This window comes from Suncus etruscus, chromosome 10, assembly GCF_024139225.1.
Source record: "Suncus etruscus isolate mSunEtr1 chromosome 10, mSunEtr1.pri.cur, whole genome shotgun sequence".
Taxonomy (NCBI): domain Eukaryota; kingdom Metazoa; phylum Chordata; class Mammalia; order Eulipotyphla; family Soricidae; genus Suncus; species Suncus etruscus.
In genome coordinates, this window is record NC_064857.1 from 26,188,671 (window position 1) to 26,211,583 (window position 22,913).

Sequence of the window (22,913 nt, forward strand, 5' to 3'; positions counted from 1 at the left end):
CAAATCCCGGCATCCCATATGGTCCCCTGTGCCTGCCAGGGACGATTTCTGAGCATAAAGCCGGGAGTAACCCCTGAGCGATACCGGTTGTGAACCAAAAACAAACAAAGGAAGAGAACAGACCTTCAACACTGGTAGCTCAGGTTTGCTCTCTAAGCTACTGCTCTCTTTTTTTTTTTATCCATTTTTTTAAATTTATTTTAACCTGTACATTTACTTTGTCCCTCAAGCCCCCAGATTGTAGTACATTGTATTTCTTACACAAAGCAATCCAAAGCCAAAAAATTTATGCAACTCCCCTAACATTAAAAGCTGTAGTATTGTTGACACAATTGATCATAATACAATAATTTATTAAGAATGAGTCAAAGGAACACAGCAAAGACTGTGGAAATTGTTTGCATAGGCCCAGCAAAATATAGGGGACATGGAAAGAAAAAGCCTTGGCCTAAATACAAGAAGACCTTACCCCTGAAGTTTTCTGGCAAAAGACCAACTCTAGGCTTCAGGCATATTAGGATGTCCAACCCAAGTCATTTTCTAGTGCCAATACACTTATTTTTCACAGTCACTGTTGTTGGTGTCAGGTTTCTGTAGCCAAGGATCTTGGAATATGTCCATACTATTTTTTTTAAACATTTATTGATTGGTTGATTGATTGATTAGTTGTTGGGCTACACCCAGTGGTGCTCAGGGATTACTCCTGGCTATGTGCTCAGAAATCCCTCCTGGCTCAGGGGACCATATGGAAAACTGGGAATTAAACCTAGGTCCACCCTGAGCAGCCATATGCAAGGCAAACACCCTACCACTGTTCTATCACTCTGGCTCCCCAGGAGTAATTTCTGAATAAATCCTTTCTGGGGGTGGTCAGGTGTGCTTCAAAACCAAATCAAACAAAATAGTAAAAAAAAACACTTTGTACTGGTCAGACAGAAAAAAAATAGAAAGTTTATATCAACTGATAGCTCCAAGTTAAATATGGCATATTATAAATTGGTTGGTCAGATAAGTCGTACTTTTTTTTTTTTTTTTTTTTTTTTTTTTTTTTTTGGTTTTTTTTTGGGTCACACCTGGCAGTGCTCAGGGGTTATTCCTGGCTCCAGGCTCAGAAATTGCTCCTGGCAGGCACAGGGGACCATATGGGGCGCCGGGATTCGAACCGATGACCTCCTGCATGAAAGGCAAACGCCTTACCTCCATGCTATCTCTCCGGCCCCATAAGTCGTACTTATATTGCTTATATAAATTATAGTTTATTAGCTGAAAAAAGTTGTATGTATATATACTATTTGTATAGAATATTATCATCTAAGACTGGAGAGATGAGTACAGGGGAGGTAGGTCCCTGACAACCTATTTGGTCCCCCAAGCACCACCAGGGAAGATTCCTTATTGTAGAACCAAGAATAACCAACCTGTGAACACTACCAGAGTGTGACCCCACAACAAACAAATAAAAAGACATTATGTATGCCATGTTTAATGATGACCAATAAAATAGAAAACCAAAAGCATATCCACTGCCATCATTCTGGGAGTAGGTATGAAAATGAGCGGAATTTCTGTATTTTCACTTGTCAAAGTAACTTTGATGTCCTACAGTGAATAGTATACTGAAATTGTTACCCACTTTTTATTGTTGTTGTTGTTTTTCTAGAAGTAGAATACAATATCCAAGTTAAAGGGTTTGAATTAAGATACCAAATGCTGGGGTCTGGAGTGATAGCACAGGGGGTAGGGCATTTGCTTTCCACACAATCAACCTGGGTTCAATCCTTGGCATCCCATATAGTTCCCTGTTAAGGAAAATGATTTTAATCATATTCTTCTTTTTGATCTTAGTGTTCTACATGTGGAAAATGTTTCTCTCAGTCTTCCAGCCTAAACAAACACATGAGAGTCCACTCTGGAGACAGACCCTACCAGTGTGTATATTGTACAAAGGTAAACACATGAAATCTTTTAAGAAATTTCTTAATTTTTGTTTGGGTGTTTATGGTTAAGAACTTAAAGCCAGGGCCCAGAGAGATAGCACAGCAGCGTTTGCCTTGCAAACAGCCAATCCAGGACCAAAGGTGGTTGGTTCTAATCCCGGTGTCCCATATGGTTCCCTGTGCCTGCCAGGAGCTATTTCTGAGCAGACAGCCAGGAGTAACCCCTGAGCACTGCCGGGTGTGACCCAAAAACCAAAAAAAAAAAAAAAAAAAGAACTTAAAGCCAGGGGCCGGAAAGATAGCATGGTGGTAGGGCATTTGCCTTGCACGCATTTGATCCAGGATCCAGAATGGACGGATGGTGGTTCAAATCTCGGCATCCTATGTAGTTTCCCAAGCCTTCCAGGAGCAATTTCTGAGCAGAGAGCTAGGAGTGCCCCCAGGTGTGACCCCCAAAACCAAAATCAAACAAAGAACTTCAAGTCAGTGTTAAAGAGGAAGTATAGCACATAAAATAATCATATAGCTAACATATATAACAACAACATAGAGCCCAACCTGGATTGATCACCATAGGGCCCCTAAAACCTTCCAGGAGTTAAGCCATGTACAATGCCAAGTGTGTCGAAACCTTCTCTTAGCCCCCCAATTAAACATGATCACAATTTCTCATTTCTACTTCCAAGTATGCAAGTTTGCTTAAGATGACCAGCTATAACCTGCTACTGCCAAAATGCTGTTTAAGGCATGTAATGAAATGTGCTGGAAACTGATTGCTGGCATGATAATGTAAAATTAAACATGGACTCTTGGGACTGAGCACAGTATAGAAAGCACTTGCCTAGCATTTATCACCACATATGGTCCCCCCAAATGCCACCAAGTGACCCCTGAGTACAGAGCCAGTACTAAGCCCTGAGGACTTCTAAGTGTGATGCAAAGAAACAAACAACCAAAAACCACATGGACTCCTAATTGCTGCAATGTGATTCCTCAAGCTAAAAATGGAATAATTACTCCATTATCCTTATGATAGGTGTTCTGTATCTGGGGTCAGCGAGATAGCACAAGAGGTTAAGGAGTTTGCCTTACATGTTGCTAGCCCAAATTTAATTCAAATCACTGCATACAGTCCCTCATCACCTTTGGAAGTAATCCCTGAGCACCACTGGATGTAGTTTCTACCCCCAAAAGTTTTTGTTTGATTGGTTGGTTTTGGATTTGGGCCACACCCAGCAATACTCAGGGGCACTTCTGACTTTGTGCTCAGAAATTACTCCTGGCAGGATCAGGGGAACCATATGGGATGCTGGGGATTGAACCGGGTCAGCTGCATGCAAGACAAACACCTATTCACTTCGCTATCCTTCTGACCCAACCACATATATCAACAACAATAATCCCCTTTGTGACATTATGGTGTTGTTTTGCATGATGTAACTACTGGAGTAAAATGAGTAAAGGGAGCACAGGGTCTTGTTATTGTTTCTTTGTTTTTACTGTACCGAGGATTAAACTCAGGGCTTCACACATGCAAGGGAAGTTCTCTACTATTGACCTACATCTTCATTCTTATCTCCTAAATGCATAAGGACAGGGAAGATGGCTTAAAGGTTGGAGCAATATAAATGTAAGATCCCCTAAATTTATCTGGTTCCTTTGAGCTCCACCCTAAGCACCAAACTGGGAGTCATAATATCCCTTAGCATTGTGGCCCCTCAAACTAATAACTACATATGATTATTTGGGGGGGGCACATTGGTGATGTTCACTCCCTACTGCTGTGCTATTGTTCCGGCCCCCATATGATGATTTCTCAGTGTTTTAAGTTATAAATAGAAGAAACCAATAAGGCACTAATTTATGGCCGAAGTGAACTACTTTTGGTCATGCAATTTGTCTTAGCGTGGTCTTACATTCAATGGTATTGCTTGTTTAAAGGCAGCTTTCTAGTTTAGTGTCAATCTGCATTTTGGGGGGTGTTGGGGCACACTCAGCAGTACTCAGTACTTCCTCCTTGCTCTATTTTCAGGATTCTATCTTGACGATTCTCAGAGAACTATATGTAGTACTAGTGATAGAACCTAGGTCAGAAGTGTGCAAGACAAGTGCCCTGCTGGCTGTACTATGCCTGGCCCTTAATCTGCATTTTTGTTTGTTCTGGGGCCACACCCAATGATGCCCAGGGTTACTCCTGAATATATATTCAGAAACCGCTCCTGGCATGGGAGACCATAAAACCAGGAGATCAAACCACAGTCCGTCCTAGGCTAGCGCTTGCAAGGCAGATGCCTTACGGCTAGTGCCACTGCTCTGGTCCCTTAATGTGCATATTTGACTAGGCACTTAGATAATCTTAGGTTCTGAAGATCCAATATTAGTTACTAAGTCTACTACTTTTGCCCAAGCTCACACTCCACCCAGATTCCACCCTGGGAGAATTAATGTGAGAAACAATAAAATTGACTCCTTTATGTAATGAATTATCTCTAGCTAATGGAAGTTTAATTTCTTTTCTGCCTTCTCTTCTCCCCAGAAATTCACTGCCTCCAGTATTCTCCGCACACATATCAGGCAGCACTCTGGGGAGAAGCCCTTCAAGTGCAAGTTCTGTGGTAAATCTTTTGCATCCCATGCTGCCCATGACAGCCATGTCCGCCGCACTCACAAGGAGGAAGAACTCAGACCCTGTGGCATCTGTGGAAAGACGTTTACAGAGCAAGAAGCATTTTACTCTCACATGAAGTCTCATGAAGACTGCACATCCTCTGAGAAAGTGGGACATTGTAAAAACTAAGGACTTGGATTCTCCCTTTTCCCTCCCTTGTTCATGGCCATATTGTATGGACAATATTTATTTTGATGAAAAACTCAAACATAGCCCTGACCTGTTAATTTAATTTACCCAATTTATTGACTGTGTCTTTAGTGAAAGCTGTTCAAATGCTTCCAGGTTTGGAGATTCGGCTTACACCTAAAAAGGACTGCTAGGTTTTATGTCAGGGACTGAAATAGAGGCTCTTATTTGTGAAGAAGTTGACTTTCTCCTATGTCTTGGGCTCCTAGTTGCAATTTGTTGCCATCACCTGTTAATATTTCTTTGTAGAATAAATAAAAAAAAACTTTATCAAGGTAGTGAATACTTGATTCATATTATAATTAAATGTCCACGTAGAGTAATTTACGATCTTTTTGAAAGTTCCCAACACTTTCTCATCACATGACAAATACTTGTTTAAATTTGTTTAATGTGTTTGGACCCAGAGAGATAACACAGTGGTAGGGCATTTGTCTTGTATGCGACCAATCCAGGACAGACAGTGGTTCGATGGTTTGAATCCCAGCATCCCATGTGGTCACCTGAACCTGCCAGGAGCTATTTCTGAGCATAGAGCTAGGCGTAACCCCTGAGCGCTGCCGGGTGTGACCCAAAAACAAAAACAAACAAACAAAAGAAAGGCTTTGATAGTAGCATCCCCAAAAAAAAGCAACTAACTAGTAGTACAGGAGTTTGCATGAAACTGCTCAAGGTTTAGTCCACTAGGTATGAGCATTAACTGATGGGTACAAAAAATTGAAGCAGGCTAATAAATCAATATGTATATATTATGCTAGTTTTAAACCTATTGAGTTTGTGAAAGGGATATGTCATTTAATTTACACAAGGTTGATGAAAAATGGAGAGGATCATTATGTGGGTGAAGATAGTCAAGCTTTAACCCTGAGATGGCATTTAGTGAGTTCCCCAATTTTGTTTTTTTCCCCTGTGCGCTGAGCATGTGCTTTTTTCTTTTTTCTGATTATTATAAATCTTTAAGCACCATGACTACAAGCATGTTTGTAGTTGGGTTTCAGTCATGAGTTCATTAAATTTGAAATAGAGAGGTGTTCACAATTTACAATTTGGTTTTGCCCAAAACAAAGATCATTCCTGTTTTTTTGTTTTGTTTTTTGCATCTGTTTGTTTACAACTTGATTTCCCCCCCAAACAGATTTTTCTACTTATTATCTTGGATTTTTGTGTTTCATTTTTTTTGTTTGTTTTTTTACATGTCTCAAGCATACCTGGGTGGGACTGGCTCGAATAGGTCTTCTGTCCTTCCTCCCCTGCCCAGGGATAGTCTCCTGTGTATTCAATAAAAATTGCAATTCTGGCAGGCAGTTTATTCTCTCACTCCCTGAGGCAGAAAAGCTACCTGACCATGTGGATTCACCTGAGGAGGGGTTATGGGAGAGGGATTATGGTGTGTAAAGTCTTTACATCTGATGCCTGTTTATAAAGGCCTGTACATCATATGGACCAATGTTTCCATAATGTACTGAATACCTTAATGGCTGGGGTGAAAATACACTTTGGACTCTTCAGGATTTTCATATGATTGCTAGAACTGCCTGAGCCCTCTACAATATATGAAGTGGAAATTGTGAGTTAATGATGAGTCTAAGAGAAAACTTAACACTCGGTTACTCTGGAAGGAAAATTTCAGAGTTTGGGTGATTTATGAGATGTTGATCAGGAAAGGGCAGTATGCTGACATTGTTTTCTGCCAAGCACTGTTGTTACCTTGTGCCATCTTAGTGCAGCCCCATGAGATAATGTGGACTTGAGAAATTCTTGAGAAATGCTGATGCTGAAATATATATATATATATATATATATATATATATATATATATATATATATATATATATATATATATATATATATATATATATATATATATATATATATTGGTTTTGGGTCACATTCGGCAGCACTCAGGGCTTACTCCTGGCTTTATGCTCAGAAATATGGGATGTCGGGATTTGAACCACAGTCCTTCTGCATGCAAGGCAAATGCTACACCTCCATGTTATCTCTCTGGCCTCTTTTTTTTTCCCCCAGCCACACCTGGTGATGTTCAGGGGTTACTCCTGGCTATGTGCTCAGAAATCGCTCCTGGCTAAGGGGACCATATGGGACACCGGGAGATTGAACTGGGGTCTGTCCTAGGCTAGCCTGTACAAGGCAGTCACCTTATGGCTTGCGCCACCGTGCCGGCCCCTGATGCTGAATTTAAAGTAAGAAATACAAAGATTTTTCAGGGAGTTTCTGAGCCATATGCAGAATTTCTGGGAAAACTTGACAGATGGAAACCAGAGGCAAGTTAGAGGTAAAGCAACACAGCAGCAACTAATAAGATTTATTAGCACCTAATAAGACCCAATAAACTTTTGAGAATGCTAATGAAGATTGCCAGGTGATCTTGTACCCTATTAGAAAGACAACATTATGGGTACCTGAGAGTATATCAAAATGTTGGTTCAATAAACATCAGGCATGCATTCATGATGTTGAGGTTTAGTCAGTATGGAGGCAAGCTCAGGATAATCGAGGTTGGTCACTGAGAATATAGAGCCTCTCCCTATATTGTCCCTTTAAGGCAACCACCAGGACCTTGTCTGAAATGTGGCAAGAGAAACCATTGAACTGGAGCCGGCGCGGTGGCACTAGAGGTAAGGTGTCTGCCTTGCCTGCGCTAGCCTAGGACGGACCTCGGTTCGATCCCCCGGCGTCCCATATGGTCCCCAAGACAGGAGCGACTTCTGAGCACATAGCCAGGAGTAACCCCTGAGCATCACCGGGTGTGGCCCTAAAACCAAGAAAAAATCCTCAGTAGAAACCATTGAACTAGACACTGCTACTAGTCTGGTAATTCCATCTTGGGAAATTGAATGATATCACCCCCAGGATTCATAGATTCAAGGCAGATGTTTTTTTTTTTTTTTGGTTTTTTTTGTTTTTGTTTTTGGTTTTTTGGTTTTTGGGCCACACCCGGCGGTGCTCAGGGGTTCCTCCTGGCTGTCTGCTCAGAAATAGCTCCTGGCGGGCACGGGGGACCATATGGGACACCTGGATTCGAACCAACCACCTTTGGTCCTGGATAGGCTGCTTGCAAGGCAAACGCCGCTGTGCTATCTCTCCGGGCCCAAGGCAGATGTTTTAACTGTGGAAAATTAGGGCATTTTTGTAGAAACTGCAGGATTCCTCCTAGGCCTGCCTTCTGGAAACCAGGACCCAGGAAATTGAATAAGGGGCCAGTTCCTGGCCCCACAGAATTGGGATATTCTTATCTGCACACCCTACCTCAGCCTAGGCTAATAGAGCTACTATCAATAGATTTGCTGCAACCTGCTACTGCAGAAAGCTGTGCCTTGGATATCTCCTGCCCTGATACCAAAACCATAGCACCAACCTTATGCCCCTACAAATTAAAATCTATCATAAAGGGGTCAATTCTGCCAGGCATTATAGACCTACTCTTAGGAAGAAGCAGTCTTAGTCTTGAGGAAATTACTATTCATGTAGAGATAATAGATTTTAGTGGTTTTTTTGGTGTGTGTTTTTGTTTTGTTGTTGTTTTTGGTTTTGGGGTCACACCTGGCAGCGCTCAGGAGTTACTCCTGGCTCTATGCTGAGAAATCACTCCTGGCAGGCTCGGGTGACTATATGGGATGCTGGGATTCAAACTGCCTGGATTCAAACCACCGACTTTCTGCATGCAAGGCAAACGCCTTACTTCCATGCTATCTCTCCAGCCCCACCCTTATAGATTTCAGTGGGCTATTTTACCCCAGGGAATGACCAACTTACCTACTATGTATCAACATTTTATTGATGTGCTTTTTTGCACCCTGCTCATGCAAGGTTTTTCTATGCTTATATTATTCATTATATGCTTATATTGCTTGCATGTTCTAAAAAAAGGGAGGTTATGACGATGTGATGACATGCTTGCTGACAGCTGGTTTACAGGTTGCCACAAAGAAAACTCAGATATTGTCTCCATATAAATATTTGGGTTATGTTCTAGAACACAATATAGTGTGTCCCCCCAAAATCTCCACTGACTAGAAAGATCTCAAAACCCACATATCCATGCCCCCCATCTTTTCAACCTCTCATCACCTGGACTGCCACACTTCTTTTGTTTGTTTGTTTTTGTTTTTGGGCCACACCTGGTGACACTAAGGGGTTATTCCTGGCTTTGCACTCAGAAATCGCTCCTGGCTTGGGAGACCATTGGGACGCTGGGGAATTGAACCCCATTCTGTCCTAGGTTAGCACGTGAAAGACAAACACCCTACCGCTTGCACCATTGCTCTGGCCCCTGGACTGCCACTTGAGCAGAATTGGCTTTTCAAGTGAATCCTGGCTCAAGGACTGATCTCGGCTCATGACCCCATCCAGCAGCTGCAGGACATTCCCACTACCTCCCTGACTGCCATCAAATGACAGATCAGCTCATTAGCTGTATCATAATTCAGATTCTACCCACCTTGAATTTATTCAACAGACCAGGAAAATATGTGCATTTCTTTACTGTATATTTTTAATTGGGACACAATATTGATCCTTTGGACTTGTTCAATAGAAAAAAGGGGATATGCATATTTCTTTGTATTTTCTGGGGGGAACAGTGTTATTATATTTATGTATCAGGAATTACAGAGTATAAAATTTTCTAAGGGATAGTTACTACTACCTAACCATAACCCTCTTCTGGCTTCCCAATATTACCTTGCGGCAATATCATTTTTTCTTTTCTGCATAGACCCAGTAAAATGGGGGAAATCTTATGAAAGAAAGGAGTTCCCATCCATTAGGAATAAGAATTCCGAATTTTTTTCTGTTGCAGATGGATCTTTAACACTGAACATTTGTCATACTGGCTTGACTTAAGCTTCAGTTGCTTTGAGATTGACCATACACCTCCAAATTGTGGGTCCATCAGTGGAACAAGGAGTGGATTCTGAGCCAGTCTAGCAACAATTTGCAAACCAGGACATGCTTCACATTGCCCTTGTGAGCCCAAAGGACTCTAGTGCAATGCCTAACAGCGATAGACACCAAAGAGAAGAAGATGGAGAGATAACTTTTTACTTTTTCTGGGACCTAAAAGAATGACTCTTTGGGGGTTAAGTAAACTATAGTAAACTTTAAACAGGTTTGAAGCCTGCTGTTGGCATGTATTACCCAAGTAATTCCTGGGAAAGGCTACCCTGTTTTTATCTAGGCTAAAGTTTTTTGTTTGTTTGTTTTGCTTTTTGGACCATACCAGGTGACACTCAGGGGTTACTCCTGGCTATATGCTCAGAAATCGATCCTGGCTTGGGGTCGGAGAGATAGCATGGAGGTAAGGCATTTGCCTTGAATGCAGAATGATAGTGGTTTAAATCCAGGCAACCCATATGGTCCCTGAGCCTGCCAGGAGCGACTTCTGAGCAAAGAGCCAGTAGTAACTCTGAGCGCTGTCAAGTGTGACCCAAAAACAAAAAAAACAAAACAAAAAATCGCTCCTGGCTTGGGGGACCATATGGGATACTGGGAATCAAACCCAGATCCTACCTGGTGAGTCGAGTACAAATGCCCTACTGCTATGCTATTGCTCCAGCCCCATAGGCTAAGGATTTTTATGTTTAATTTCCCCAGCTTCACCAGGCCTAAGTAAAATAACAGCCACTTTTATAGCTAGTATTTGGAGGTTCTTACCCAAACCCCCAATGTTCTGAAGTTCTAGAACTTTAGAACACAATAACTTTAGAACACAATCTACTCTTGTTTACCTCATATTTCTGCTTTTCATTAAACAAAAAGGGAGATAATTTACAATTGGTTTCACCCAAAACAGAAATCATTCCTGGTTGCTTTGCATCTGTTTGTTTACAACTGGGTTTCACCAAAAGAAAGATTTAGCTACTTACCATCTTGTTTTATATTTCTTAAGCATACCTGGGCAGGATTGGCTTGGGATAGGCCTTTTATCCTTCTTCCCCGACCCGGGAATTTTTTACTCAATAAAAAATTTTCAGTTCTATCAGGCAGCTCACTGTCTCACTCAGTGAGGGAGAAAGCTATCTGACCACATGTGATTTACCCCTTCAACTTGGTTTGGATTACTTCCTGCTGCAATTCCTACTTCAGACCTTTTTCTCCAGGGAGGGATTACAATTTGTAATTTGTAATTACAATTACTATATATAGTATACATATATATATATATATACATACACACACACATACACACATATATATATGACTGTGACTGACTTGGGTTTTGATCCCCAGCATCCCATATGGTTCCCTAGCCCCTCCAAAGTAAATCTATTTTGTTTTGTTTAGTTTTGGGGTCACACCAGCAGTGCTCAAGGGTTGGTTACTCCTGGCTCTGCACTCAGAAATCGCTCCTGCAGTCTCGGAGGACCATATGGAATGCCAAGGACTGAACCTGAATCCATCCCAGGTTGGCCGAATGCAAGGCAAATGTCCTACTGCTGTGCTATCACTCCAGCCCCTCCAAGAGCAGGAGTAAGCCCCGAGCATCAATGGGTGTGTCTCAAAATTTTTTTTTAGACAGGGAATTGAAGCTGGGAGTAAGCAAGTGGCCAGGAAAGACCCACCTAACTCCACCTAACGTGCACCTAACTCCAAAGCACAGTCTCTGAAAAGATCCATAGCTTTGCTTGACAAATCCTGCTGAGGAAATAGTCTTTTTTTTTTCTCTCTTCCTTTCTTAGTGGTTTTGAGGTTATATGTGACTGTGCCTAGAAGAACTTATGCCTAGCTCTGTGCTAAATAAGCCATCACTTCTGGTGCTTGAGGGACCAGAGGCAGTCCTAGCTACCCTTGGCTGTTATGGTTCTATTAACTGCCTTGAATTCTTCCTCCCCTGTGATCCCTAGATTGCCTCTCAGGATGGAGCAGTTTCAGTCGGGAACAGATGTCCCTCCCTTTCAGAGAGGCTCCCAGCTGCAGAGTCCTTGGAGACAGATGTAGTGCAGGTGGAAAAGCAGTGACAGATCTTCCTCTAGGGAACTCTTGGCTGCCCTGACTGGGTCGGAGTAATTTATCCTAATGGGAATGTGCCCCTGTTGTTTTAGGACTGCTTTAGTTCATGTTAATTAAGTCAGACAATGATTTTTGTTTTAAAGATTGGGGACTCATCCTGTAATTAGGCCGTCTTTCTTTGACTGGTAGTTTAAACTGTCTTATTGCTTATGGGTTTAAATGTTATTTTAAAATCCAACAGTAAAGCAAGACACCGGAAACTGTGTGATGCCTATTTTTCCATAAATTGAATATTTCCAATCAACTTTATTTTTTTGAATCGAAGAAGCAGCAAAGAAATAAACTTCTTTTCTTTTTGACTTTCTCTGTAATCCCAAAATGCATATTTAGAAGTGTCTTTGTGGATCATGAACAGGCTTACACTAAATAGACAATTTAGGCCGTTATTTAACCTACACCCTTTTTCATAAAGTTAACACTGATCAAGCAGGTTACATATCCTTTGGAAAATATAGTCAGTCAGTTCATTATCTTCCTTTTTTTTTTTTTTTTTTTTTTTTGGTTTTTGGGCCACACCCGGTGACGCTCAGGGGTTACTCCTGGCTATGCGCTCAGAAGTCGCTCCTGGCTTGGGGGACCATATGGGACGCCGGGGGATCGAACCGCGGTCCGTCTCCTAGGCTAGCACAGGTGAGGCAGGCACCTTACCTCCAGCGCCACCGCCCGGCCCTCATTATCTTCCTTTAACAAACATCTTAAGCTTATTTAAATTTAAAGTATGCATCCCACTGAAGATATTTGGAACCAGCTTATAAAGATCATTTAATAAAACAGAAGGACTTCAAAGATGAAGACAGGGCACGGAGAGATAGCATGGAGGTAAAGGCATTTGTCTTGCATGCAGAAGGACGTCGGTTTGAATCCCGGCATCCCATATGGCCCCTCGAGCCTGCCAGGAGCGATTTCTGAGTGCAGAGCCAGGAGTAACCCCTGAGCACTGCCGGGTATGATCCAAACACCAAAAAATAAAATAAAATAAGATGAAAACAGACTTAACACATTGAAAGTGGAAAGAAATTAAAATGTAATGCTAATCTACCAAAACTTAGAACTTTATACATAGTATAAACTTTCGAGTTTTTAAACTTGTGTTTGTCCACCATTTCCTTATTCTATAATATTAAGCAAGTCATTTAATCTTTGAGGTTGAACATCCTTCACCATAAAATAATGCAATCGTTTTATTATAGGGGTTTATTTTGTTTTGGGCCACACCCAGTGGTTCTCAGGCTTACTTCTGAATGTTCTCAGGGATCACTACTGCCCAGCTTGGAGACTATAGGAGGTGCTGGGGACTGAATCCCAGTTGGTCCAGTTGGCCCCAGTAAGTCACTTCAAGACAAGGGACCTACTCATTGTACTATTGTTCTGGCCCCTTATTGTAGAATTTTATGAGAATTAACAAAAAATGAATGATTTTTATTCTGAATAATAAAGCTACTTTTCTTTTGACCTGTCATTCAAAGAAAAGGAGAAACGATTCATACTTTAACTAAAAAATTTAAATTAAATTAAATTAATTTATTTCTTTGTTAGGGGGCCATACCAGTTAATGCTCAGGCCATACACCTGTATGTACTTAAGGATTACTTCTGGCAGGCTCTGGGTAATTCTGGCAGGCTCTATCAGTAATTCTGATTGGTAGTCAGACGTGTTATTCATTGCTCCACTGGCCCTGTACTTAGTAATTCTTAAGTGTAATTTCTGGACCAGTAGCATGGGCTACTGCCCAGGACCTTGTTAGGGGTTTCCCTAATTTCATGTTACTTATTTTGGTTTTTGAGTCACTCCCAGTTGTGCTCAGTATTTATCTCTGCTTTTTCACCCAGAGATCATTCTTGGTGCTGCCAGTGGACCAGATGGAATGCCAGGAGTAGAATACAGGTTAGCTGCCTGCAAGGCAAATTACCCTGTCCCCTATACTATTGCTCCAACTCCTGTTTCCTTAATTAACTGCTATATCCATGGAATTAGATACTAGGGGTAGGAAGTTGCAACTCAAACTCAAGTTTTAGAACCATTGTTTTATTTATCTTCCTGGTCCCTGTTACATTGCAGGGGGGAAATTTCCATGCCATGCGTGGTGACTTTGCAAAATAGCAAAGCGGTTAATTAGAATGCAGATTGCAAGAATATTGTCCTTCCTGGGAATAATGGGTACCATCATAGTTTCATCATCCTCTCACTGTAGGGAATACCAGAATCCACTGCTAGAAGCCCAAGAGATCAAAATGCAGTGGACTTCTCATGGTATGGTTTCTCTGCTCAAATTTCTTTTTCATACCTGGATGTTTCTAATGTTAAATATTTATTAACTCTTTAGTGTCCTCACACACAATTGTATGAGAGGGACATCTGAACCCTGAAAAAAATAACTAGGCACAAAGTAAAGTGTCATTCACGATATTGATGGAACCTTTAATAGGTCCTCGGGGTGTCCTAGGACTGGGGGAAGTTGCCAGTTGCATTAAACAAAGCTATTGAGTAAGTAGACAGATGCTTGGGGCCTCCATGCTGACCACTAACTCATGGTTCAGTTTGTAGTTGGGTGAAGGGTGATCAGAGTGTGAGAAATACCATTCACAATCTGATAGAGAACTAAACTCCTATTCAAGACCATCTATTATGCCTTGATAACGGTACACTACTGTTTTGCTTTGGGATGACTCCCTCCCCTGTGCTCAGGGATCGCACCCAGCAGTCATCAGGGTCCTTTCAGTGCTGAGTTTGAGCCCAGGGCCTCCCAAATGTATAGTCGCTGCACTAGCCCTTTGAACTGTCTCCCTGGCTCCAAGGCAGGTTTAATTTTGACATGTCAGGATGCACCATATTTTATTCACGGCAGCTTTAAGTACCTTTAAGTGCCTTATGACTGGGTTTTGGTCTTGTTTTATGACTTCTCTGAGGCAGTAATTGCACCAAATTGTCATTGTGTGGAACTAATCCAAATTTGAGGATTGATTTATGCATTGAATTTTTTTCAGTAGAGACATTTAACTAGAATATCATATCACAGCGTGTTTTGATGACTGGCATATATCAAAATAGAGAAACCATCATTTTGAAATAAAAATAGTGCTAATACCTAGGAAATAGAGATAAATTTTTCTGGTGATAATCTCTTTCAGAAAATGTGGGAATCTCAAGACAATAACTATCTACAGTATTTCTACTTTATAAGAGGCTTTTGGTTCAGGATGAAGAAAATGTAATAATGTTCCTACTTATACAGGAAATAATTTTCACTTTATTGCTTTGCTGACTTCAAGTAATTTTAATGAAATAAAAAAAACCTATAGTAGGGCCAGAAAAATAGTATAGCTAGTAAGGTACTACTGGTCTTGCACATGTTCATCCTGGACTCAGTCCCTGCACCTCTTATGTTCCCTGAGCACAGCTAGATGTGACCCAAAAACAACAGTAAAAATCTGTAGCATTGGGGCCAGAGTGATGGCACAGTGATAGGACATTTGCCTAGCATGCAGCTGACCCAAGATGGACCTCAGTTCAATTCTTGGAGTCTCATATGGTCCCCCAAGCCAGGAGCGATTTCTGAGTGCATAGCCATGAGTAAGCCCTGAGTTAGGTGTGACCCAAACTCACCCACCCCCCCAAATCTATAGCATTTTGAAGTGAGATATTTTAGCCCTAAGTAAAACTAAGGAAGGGAAAGATTGTTGTTTATTTTTTTGTATATGACCAGGATAATTTTTTTGCCACTATTCTACTACTTTTCTGTTTTTATCTTAAATATCTCAGAATTCTTCGTCTTCATATTTATATATTTTTTAAAAAGTGGCATAAATTGGGGCTGGACATAGTAATAGTGAGTGGGTAAAGCACTTGCCTTATACACAGCTAACCCAGGTTCAATCTTTGGCATTCCATATGGTTCCCTGAGCCCCAGCAGAAGTGATTACTAAGTGCAGATATAGGAATATGCAGAAAATGACCAGGTGAGCCCCCAATTATTTTATTTTATTTTATTTTTATTTTTTTGGTTTTTGGGCCACACCCAGCGGTGCTCAGGGGTTACTCCTGGCTGTCTGCTCAGAAATAGCTCCTGGCAGGCACGGGGGACCATATGGGACACCGGGATTCGAACCAACCACCTTTGGTCCTGGATCGGCTGCTTGCAAGGCAAACGCCGCTGTGCTATCTCTCTGGGCCCATTTTATGTTATTTTTAATTTTAGAACATACCCATAGTGCTGTGCACTCAGATCCCTGGCTCTCCACTCAGGAGAGTCCTGGTGGGTCTCAGGGTACCATATGTTATACCCTGGTTACAAACATATTTGTAGTTAAATTTTAGTCATAAAAAAGGATAACTCCCTTCACCAGTGCAATCTTCCCATTACCGATGTCCCCTATCTCCCTTCTCAATTTGGGTTGCACCCAGTGGTTGCTCAGGGGTCACTCCTGGCAAGATTGATGGACCATATGGGATGATGGAGGTGGAATCCAGCCACATACAATGTAACCATACCCCTTTTACTATCTCCCTGGGCCCCTATCTCCACTTATTTGTTTGATTTTTGGACCACAGCTGGCAGTGCTCAGTGCTTACTTGGTTCTGTGAACCTGAATTAGTCCTCTCAAGCTCCAGAGACCATATGGAATGCAAATTGAATCTAGGTAGGGTATATGCAAGGCAGATGCCCTACCCTCTGTCTTATCTCTTGAACCCCTAAACTTCATTTCTTTGTACCTAAATAGCAAACCCTTTCAGACAGACAGACAGACAGACAGACAGACACACACACACACACACACACACACACACACACATGCATGCACGCACGCATGCAACCTGGGGCAACCTCAGAGGTGGTCCATTCCTGGAATGGGGGAATATGAATTGTTTGAAGCCTCTGGCAGAGAAATCCCTTCTTAGCTTTTTGTCTAAGGGAAGGACTAAAAGGTCTGGAAAGCAAATGCTGGAAACAGTGCCCATATGCAAGACTCTACATGGTTTTGGGGACCTACAAAGCCTGAGTCTCAAAACTCACTGGCTCAGTAAGCTGAGAATCAATGGTAGGACCCCTGGATCTCCTGAGCACTTCCTTGAGAGCCAAAATTAAATTTTTTTAATTTTTAATTTTTTTGGTTTGTTTTTGGGTCACACCCGGCATCGCTCAGGGGTTCCTCCTGGCTCTACACTCAGAAATCACTCCTGGAAGGCTCAGGGGACCATATGGGATGCTGGGATTCCAACCACCATCCTTTTGCATACAAGGCAAATGCCTTACCTCCATGCTATCTCTCTGGCCCCGAACCCTAATTTTCTATTAGTTTTTTTTTTTTTTTTTTTTTTTTTTAGCTACACCTGCTGGTACTAAGTGATAACTTCTCGTAATGCTCAGGGGACCATATGGGATACTGTGGATCAAATGCATGTCAGCCACATGCTAGGTAAGTTCCCTGCCCACTGTGCTCTCTGTTAGGTCCCTCTTTTTTTTTTTTTTTTTTTTGGTTTTTGGTTTTTGGGCCACACCCGGCAATGCTCAGGGGTTACTCCTGGCTGTCTGCTCAGAAATAGCTCCTGGCAGGCACGGGGGACCATATGGGACACCGGGATTCGAACCAACCACCTTTGGTCCTGGATCAGCTGCTTGCAAGGCAAACACCGCTGTGCTATCTCTCCGGGCCCTAGGTCCCTCTTTTAGCTTTCAAATTTTATTTTCTTGTTTCTGATTTTCTTAGATAATCGACTACTGCAGAATTGTAGAATCTCTGTATTTTGGAGGGGAAATAATACAACCCACCATTCACCAGTTTTGTGATGTATCAGCTTCCAAGTGGATGTAAGTAAAGGAGGTAGTAAAGTCTCTATCATGCTAAAGCTCACATTGCTCAAACTTGCCTATAGATCAGAACAACTTGGAATGCCTAAACCTCAGTTGTGCAGGACGTGGCTCCAAACCTCTTTATCCCAGTTTCAGGTGAATTAAAGGATAGAGATTCTGACATTTTACTAAGGACTAAAATGACTCACAGAAAATTGGAAAATGCCAGTCATCTTCAAATGAGAGCATTTCTGGGTTGCATTTTCTGTGCTTGTATTTGTCTTGTGCTGATCACTGGAGTGGGGAAGGCAGGCTAGGAAGCTCTAAAATAAATAATGTATTTTGGCAGCTCAGAATGATTTTCTGGGTCTCAGAGTTTTTTAAAGTGCTCTTGTATGAGGGGCAGAAAAGATGGCACAGGGGTTAAGGCACCTTGTTAAGTTACTGGTTAGATCCCTGGCATGGCAAACCACAGACCTGAGAGGAAACCTTAAACACCAAACAGCAGCAGCAGAACAACACATGTCAACTCTTAACAAAGGTCCATACTATCAGACCAATAAAATATCCTATTGGAGGAAACTAGCTGAGTGTTTATTTGCAGATGAATGGGTAAACAAAATGTGGTAAATACATACAATGGAATGCCTTCAGGGTTTTAAGTTGCTGATGCTTTAGAACTCTTGCCACAAGCAGCTTTGGCCTGTGAGGTTGGTTGCTTTTAAAGATAAGCTGATTGACCACTTGGTTTATAATGACACAATAATTCTACTTTTATCTCCCATCAATTTAGACTCCACAGTGAACTCTCTACAGTGGTCTTAAAACGGAGGATAATAACAATTAGGTTATAGATTTGTTTGAAAATAAAGATAAAATCTGATTAGGGGAAAGGATAACTTACCATTCATCAAATCCTATGGTGAACGCTATCAATTCTCCCAATCACCAAATCCAAAGGTTTACCAAATTATGGCACATAGATCTGACTAGGCTGCTAGTTATTTACAAATTTGTTTTGTTTTGTAGCTACACCCAGTGATGCTCAGGTTTCCCCAAGCCTGCCAGGAGTAACTTCTGAGTGCAGAGCCAGTAGAAACCCCTGAGTGCCGCTGGGTGTGGCCCTAAAACCAAAACCAAAGCAAGATGTTTTGTTCTTCTTATTTTGGGGGGATGGGTGTCATATCCGGTTGTACTACAGGTTGTTCCTAGGTTATTTATTCAGTTATTCAGGCTTCATAACTATTCAGGCTCTGCACCTAGGAATCATTCCTGGTTGGCTCAAGGGATCAAATGGGATGCTGGGGAACATGGATTGACCAGGTGCAAGGCAAGTACCCTACCTACTATACTATATAGCTCCAGCCCCCCATTAAGCTGTTAAAATTTGTTGTTCTTGTTTTGGCACCACATTTGCGGATACTCGGTGGTTATTCCTGACTGACTGGCAGAGCTGAGGGGACCATATATGTTGCTGGAAATTAGACCTAGGTTGTCCACATTCAAGGCTAGTGTCCTACTTGTCCCTCCAACACAATTTTTAAGAGAAGGGGAGACCACTGCTAATATACTTTAAAGTACAAACCATAGGAAGTCTGGGCCACTGCAAGGACCTCCCAGGAAGAAACTCCTTCCTAAACTCTAAAGGGCTTATTATCTTAGTCTTTGTTCCTAATCACCTCCTCTCTGATCCCTGCACTAACTATAATGTAGGTTATAACTGGACAGTCCCTCACTCCCGAGAGAAGCTTCACTTTCACAGTGTTTATCCATATGCTCTCTCTAAGTGGCTACCTGTCAGTTTGTATTTCAGCTCTACCTTCCGACTTACAGGACTGCTGACCACCAACTGACATATTACCTGTATTGATTCCCTAAGAGCTGTCAAGGTGGAGGGAAAGACTATTCTAAGGCGGCCCTGAGCTCTTAGCTGAGTGGGATCATAAACGCCCCCATTAAAGGTTTCATTCAATAACAATCTTTGCTAAAGTAAATGGACATCAGTCTCCTACCCCCACGACTAATACAGAAGCCATTATCAATGGGCAGAGAGCACTGAACTGCGGCCGTATCAGTTTCCACATTTTCGAAAGATCCCTTTAATGAAAAGCTGCATTCTTTTCAGGCCATAAAACACCCAGGAACTGTCTATTCATTTAGCGATTGTACATATTAGCTTATTTATTTATGGCTAATGCTACCCTCAGCATTCCCTGGGTGTAGCGTTTACTCATGTAATGATCGGCTGATAAACTGCTAAAAAAAAAAAAAAAAGAGAGAGATGCTGAAATTGGCTTTAATGTTATCATGTAAGGTTCAAGGCATCCTGCTACCAGGATGAGTATTTCACATTATTTTCATCTTGAACCTACAGCCACTGTCTTTGTACTTTATTTAAAAGTCTTCATTTCAGGCTGGGGTTCTAGCTCGGTGGTAGAGGGTATACCTTGCATATAGTGACCCTGGATTCGATTCCTGGCACTACAAAGAAAAAGTAGATAAGTTGTTTATATCAGATAAAGTTTTTGTTTTGTTTTGATCTGTGGCCACACTGACAGTATTCAAATTATTCCTGGCTCTACACTCAGGAATTACTCCTGGCAGTGGTGGGGGACCGTATGGGATGCTGAGGATCAAACCTAGGCTGATTATGTGCAAGACAAGCATCCTATGAAGCTTTCTATATTTACATATTTAAGCCAGAGCATAAAGATTTATTTTTAATTATCTTTTTAGGGAATAAACTTATTGACCTCATTGAATCAAATACCCTTTTCTGATTTAAATAAATGCCTTTATTTACATTTAAATGCCTTTATCTAAAAGTATCTTTATTTAAGTATAATTATATGTATTTAAATTAATATCTCTGGGCTGGAGCAAAGGCATAGTGGTAGGGCATTTACCTTGCAAGAGGATGATCTAGGATGCATTCAGGTTCGATTCCCAGTATCTCATATGGTCCACCAAGGCTGGCAGAATTTTTGAGAGCAGAGCTAGAGATAACCTGAGTGCTGCTGCCAGGTGTGGCAAAAACAGAAACAAACAACAAACAACAAATAATCCCCCCAAAAACAAACCCTCCAAATTCTGGGCTCTTTTACAGCAAGAATAACCTCTCCTTCCTTCCTTCCTTCCTTCCTTCCTTCCTTCCTTCCTTCCTTCCTTCCTTCCTTCCTTCCTTCCTTCCTTCCTTCCTTCCTTCCTTCCTTCCTTCCTTCCTTCCTTCCTCCCTCCCTCCCTCCCTCCCTCCCTCCCCCCTCCCTCCCTCCCTCCCTCTCTCCCTTCCTCCTTCCTCCCTCACTCCCTCCCTCCCCCCTCCCTCCCTCCCCCCTCCCTCCCTCCCTCTCTCCCTTCCTCCTCCCTCCCTCCCTCTCTCCCTTCCTCCTCCCTCCCTCCCTCCCTCCCTCCCTCTCTCCCTTCCTCCTCCCTCCCTCCCTCCCTCCCTCCCTCCCTCCCTCCTCCTCCTCCTTCCTTCCTTCCTTCCTTCCTTCCTTCCTTCCTTCCTTCCTTCCTTCCTTCCTTCCTTCCTTCCTTCCTTCCTTCCTTCCTTCCTTCCTTCCTTCATCTTTTCAGGAAATAATTCTTAGGCTGGAATTACCGATTAATTATTAGCAGGGAAAGACCAGACTAGAGATGACATAGTGATGATGGTGAGGTTGCTGAGCATTCCAGAGGTGATGCATAATTTTGTACATCAATATCACATACACGATTGTGCCCATCTCTAGGCTAAGTGTCTAAAATAAAATAAAAATAAACAGAAAAGGTCCGAAGCAGTGGCACAAGTGGTAGGCCATTTGCCTTGCATGCGACTAGTCCCCCCACACCCCGTCATCTCACATTGCCAGGAGCAATTTCTGACTGCATAGCCAGGACTAACCCCTGAGAGTCACCAGGTGTGTCCCAAAAACCAAAATAAATAAATAAATAAATAAATAAAAATAAAACAAAACAGAAAGTTATAAAATGTTAATTAAAATATTCTTATTCCTTAGTGAGGTGTATCTCAATCAGTATACAAGAAAACGATTATTCCAACTGTTTGTCTTGTTTTCTTATTTTAGGGGGGCCGGGCAGGAAACACATTAATACTTAGTGGCTTGCTCCTGGCTCTAAACTCAGAATTCACTTCTGGTGGGCTGGAATTATATGTGGTACTGGGGTTAGGGGATGGAATAATGGAATCAGCTGCTCGCAAGGCATATACCCTTCCCACTGTACCATCCTTCAGGCCCAATTTCCAATATTTTGTTTTTTGTTTGTTTGTTTTGGTTGTGGGGCCATACCAGGTGACACTCAGGGGTTATTTCTGGCTCTCTACGCTCAGAAATTGCTCCTGGCTCGGGGGAGCATATGGGAAGCCAGGGATGGAACCCACTTCAGTCCTGGGTCAGCTGCATGCAAGGCAAATGCCCTACGACTGTGCTACCGCTCTGCCGCACCCCATTCCAATATTTTGATGTGGCTGCCTGCTTGCAATTTGTTTGTCTTGAAGGCAACCTATTTGGGGTTTGAGCTGCCTTTGCTTTTAAAATTGAGTGCTGGGGGCTACTTCTCAATTCTCAGGTACTCAGAGCACACAACCTGACCTCTTGCCCAGTTTTCTGTTTTAAAAGAATGGTGTAAGACTATCTATGGAACAAGATCAAAAAGAAATGGACTGTACAATGCAAGGAAGTGTACAGTGTGAGTAAGAAGCCTGTCTTGCATGCAGCTGACTAGGGTTTCAAGCCCCCTTTCCCAAATAAGGTTCCTGAGCCCCTTCCAGGAGTGATCCCAGTGCACTGCCAGGTGTGGCCCAGACTCCAACAAACGAACTGGAACAAAATGGAAAGAGCTAATAAAATGGGAGTTCGACATTAAAAAAATAAAAAAGACAATAAAATAAATAATAAAAATAATTTTTTAAAAAAAGAAGGTAATTAGGTAAGAAATCCTCCTAAGAAACTGATCACTGCTGATGAATTCTTTACAGGCTGCTTTTGTTCCTCCAAGCTGTGTATTCCATTGGGTCCCAGTGGCCTTCTATGTGAAAAGCAGAGGTGGAACTGAACTGTGGGGTCCCCAAGGCTTCAGGGAACCAGATAAGCTAGGTGTGATTCTGAACCTTTGCAGTTATCTCTCTTTCTGGGCCCCATTAGGCAAAGGCCCAGTTAGGGTGCTTTGGCTAATCTGCATTTGAATAGGAAAATTCTAGAAACGGCCCTGAGCCTCCAAGGGGGCAATTGAAGGAGAAACAAAAGAGCAGAATGGAAGTGGGGGAGGCCCAGGGGGTGCAAAACTAAGCAGATTCCGG

The 22,913-nt window shown here is 42.1% G+C and overlaps 1 protein-coding gene across 1 annotated transcript in view; it reads left to right on the top strand.

Moving 5' to 3' along the window:
- Positions 1 to 22,913, top strand: part of PRDM14 (PR/SET domain 14) — a 194,419-nt gene that overhangs the window by 12,585 nt on the left and 158,921 nt on the right. Inside the window, exons 6-8 of the mRNA XM_049781589.1 lie at positions 1,846 to 1,947; positions 4,474 to 4,713; positions 17,532 to 17,632. Of these exons, the coding sequence (XP_049637546.1) occupies positions 1,846 to 1,947; positions 4,474 to 4,713; positions 17,532 to 17,632 (443 nt within the window). The remainder of the gene's footprint in view (positions 1 to 1,845; positions 1,948 to 4,473; positions 4,714 to 17,531; positions 17,633 to 22,913) is intronic.